The sequence below is a fragment of the Cryptotermes secundus genome, unplaced genomic scaffold (genome assembly GCF_002891405.2).
Source record: "Cryptotermes secundus unplaced genomic scaffold, Csec_1.0 scaffold8454, whole genome shotgun sequence".
Taxonomy (NCBI): domain Eukaryota; kingdom Metazoa; phylum Arthropoda; class Insecta; order Blattodea; family Kalotermitidae; genus Cryptotermes; species Cryptotermes secundus.
The window spans coordinates 358-1,801 of NW_019741409.1; the positions used below are offsets into that span (position 1 = coordinate 358).

Genomic DNA, 1,444 nt, shown 5'->3' on the forward strand with positions numbered 1-1,444 from the left:
CTTGTTACTAAAAGAACGACTAACATAAAGGAAGAATGGACACGAATTGCCGAACGAAATACGATTAACAAGATTTCCTAATGTTTGTTCACGACACAGTCCGTGAGTGCATTCATCACACGCTTCTCACGCTCTTCATGTGACAGCATGCACAGTAGAACACAAGAACGTCGGCTGTCTCCTTTGTGCGCAATACGAAAGCGGTGTAACTCTGTTTCATGCAGCCTTGAAATCACCAATAGGAAAAAAAGGTTTCTTTACCTTGTATCGTGAGGAATTCGCCTTTAACGAATCGGTCATGAAAGCCAATGAAAGCCCAGTTGTTTCTGTCTACATCCTTAGCGAAAGGCGTCAAGGCATATAGATCATGCAGAACTCTGGACTCTGCCTCCGAGTTTATGATAGCGAGGTGACTTCCCTCCTGGTCGCAGATACGCCTTGCTTCATCCCACTTCTTGCCAGTCGTATGAAAGCTGTAGCGTGTAACATTGGAGAGTTGCTGTTGTCCTGGTTCGGAGTTGGTGATTGCGACGTTGGAATTAGACACTGAAAAATACCAGTTGCGCGGTGTTACCCTGCTCCAAATTCCAGAAGCACTATGTCCAACAGCCACAAGAGCGTACATGGGCTTCGGTGGCGAGACAGGGAAAGTATAATGCGACACTATGTACTAACCGCTATTTAAAATTAAATGCATACAGAATTGTCCTATTGAAGGAATTTGCACATCTGCAAGCTTTTATTTTCCTTGGCACTACAGCCCCAGTGGGCCTAGGCCTACCTCATGAACTTCTCCATTCATGATTTATTCCAGCCGTCTTACAGTGCATACAGTCATCCACTTCACTCTTCACTCCTGCACTACACGTTTCGGCACAAAGGTGCCATCTTCAGGTGCTTTTCGATTTACGTTAAACCACTTCATTGCATGCCTTGCTGTTTTCATACTAAAATAACTAAAATATATGTTCATCATATATATTGATAAATATTAAATATTAAAAATATTAAAACTTTTCAGGATTTTTTATCCCTACGTCGCATCTCAATACGCTAGTCACACCTATCCTCTTCTATCGGAGCAATCTTCCTACTTTCGTGTGTGTATTGTACTTTGTGTTGTGTCTTGCTCCTGTGACTGCGTGTGTTATACTGCTGGGCCTGTTGGCTATACCTAACAAGAGGTTCCAGAATAACCGAGATGGCAGTCCAGGAGAGCTGAGTTGAGAGTTCGGTTCTGTACGGTAGGCTCTGAAGGAGAGAGTTAATTGCAAGAATGCAGCTGTGAAGAGAAGAATTTATGTGTAATATGTGGAGGGTGTAATTCAGTAAGATCTTTATAGTTCCTGCGTTGTAAATCCGTTGCCAGGAAACGGATAGTGAAGAGGTTATTTATATGGCATAGTTTCAGTAATCCTAAGTGTATTACACTTATTTGAAGTTG

At 42.5% G+C, this 1,444-nt stretch overlaps 1 protein-coding gene across 1 annotated transcript; it reads right to left on the reverse strand.

The window, feature by feature from the left end:
* Positions 1-261: 261 nt before the first annotated feature.
* LOC111872771 (hemolymph lipopolysaccharide-binding protein-like) lies at positions 262-625 on the reverse strand (the record flags this gene model as incomplete). Its single annotated transcript, XM_023866939.1, has 1 exon — positions 262-625. A coding segment is annotated over exon 1 (364 nt), but the record flags the coding sequence as incomplete, so codon positions are not given.
* Positions 626-1,444: the final 819 nt, after the last annotated feature.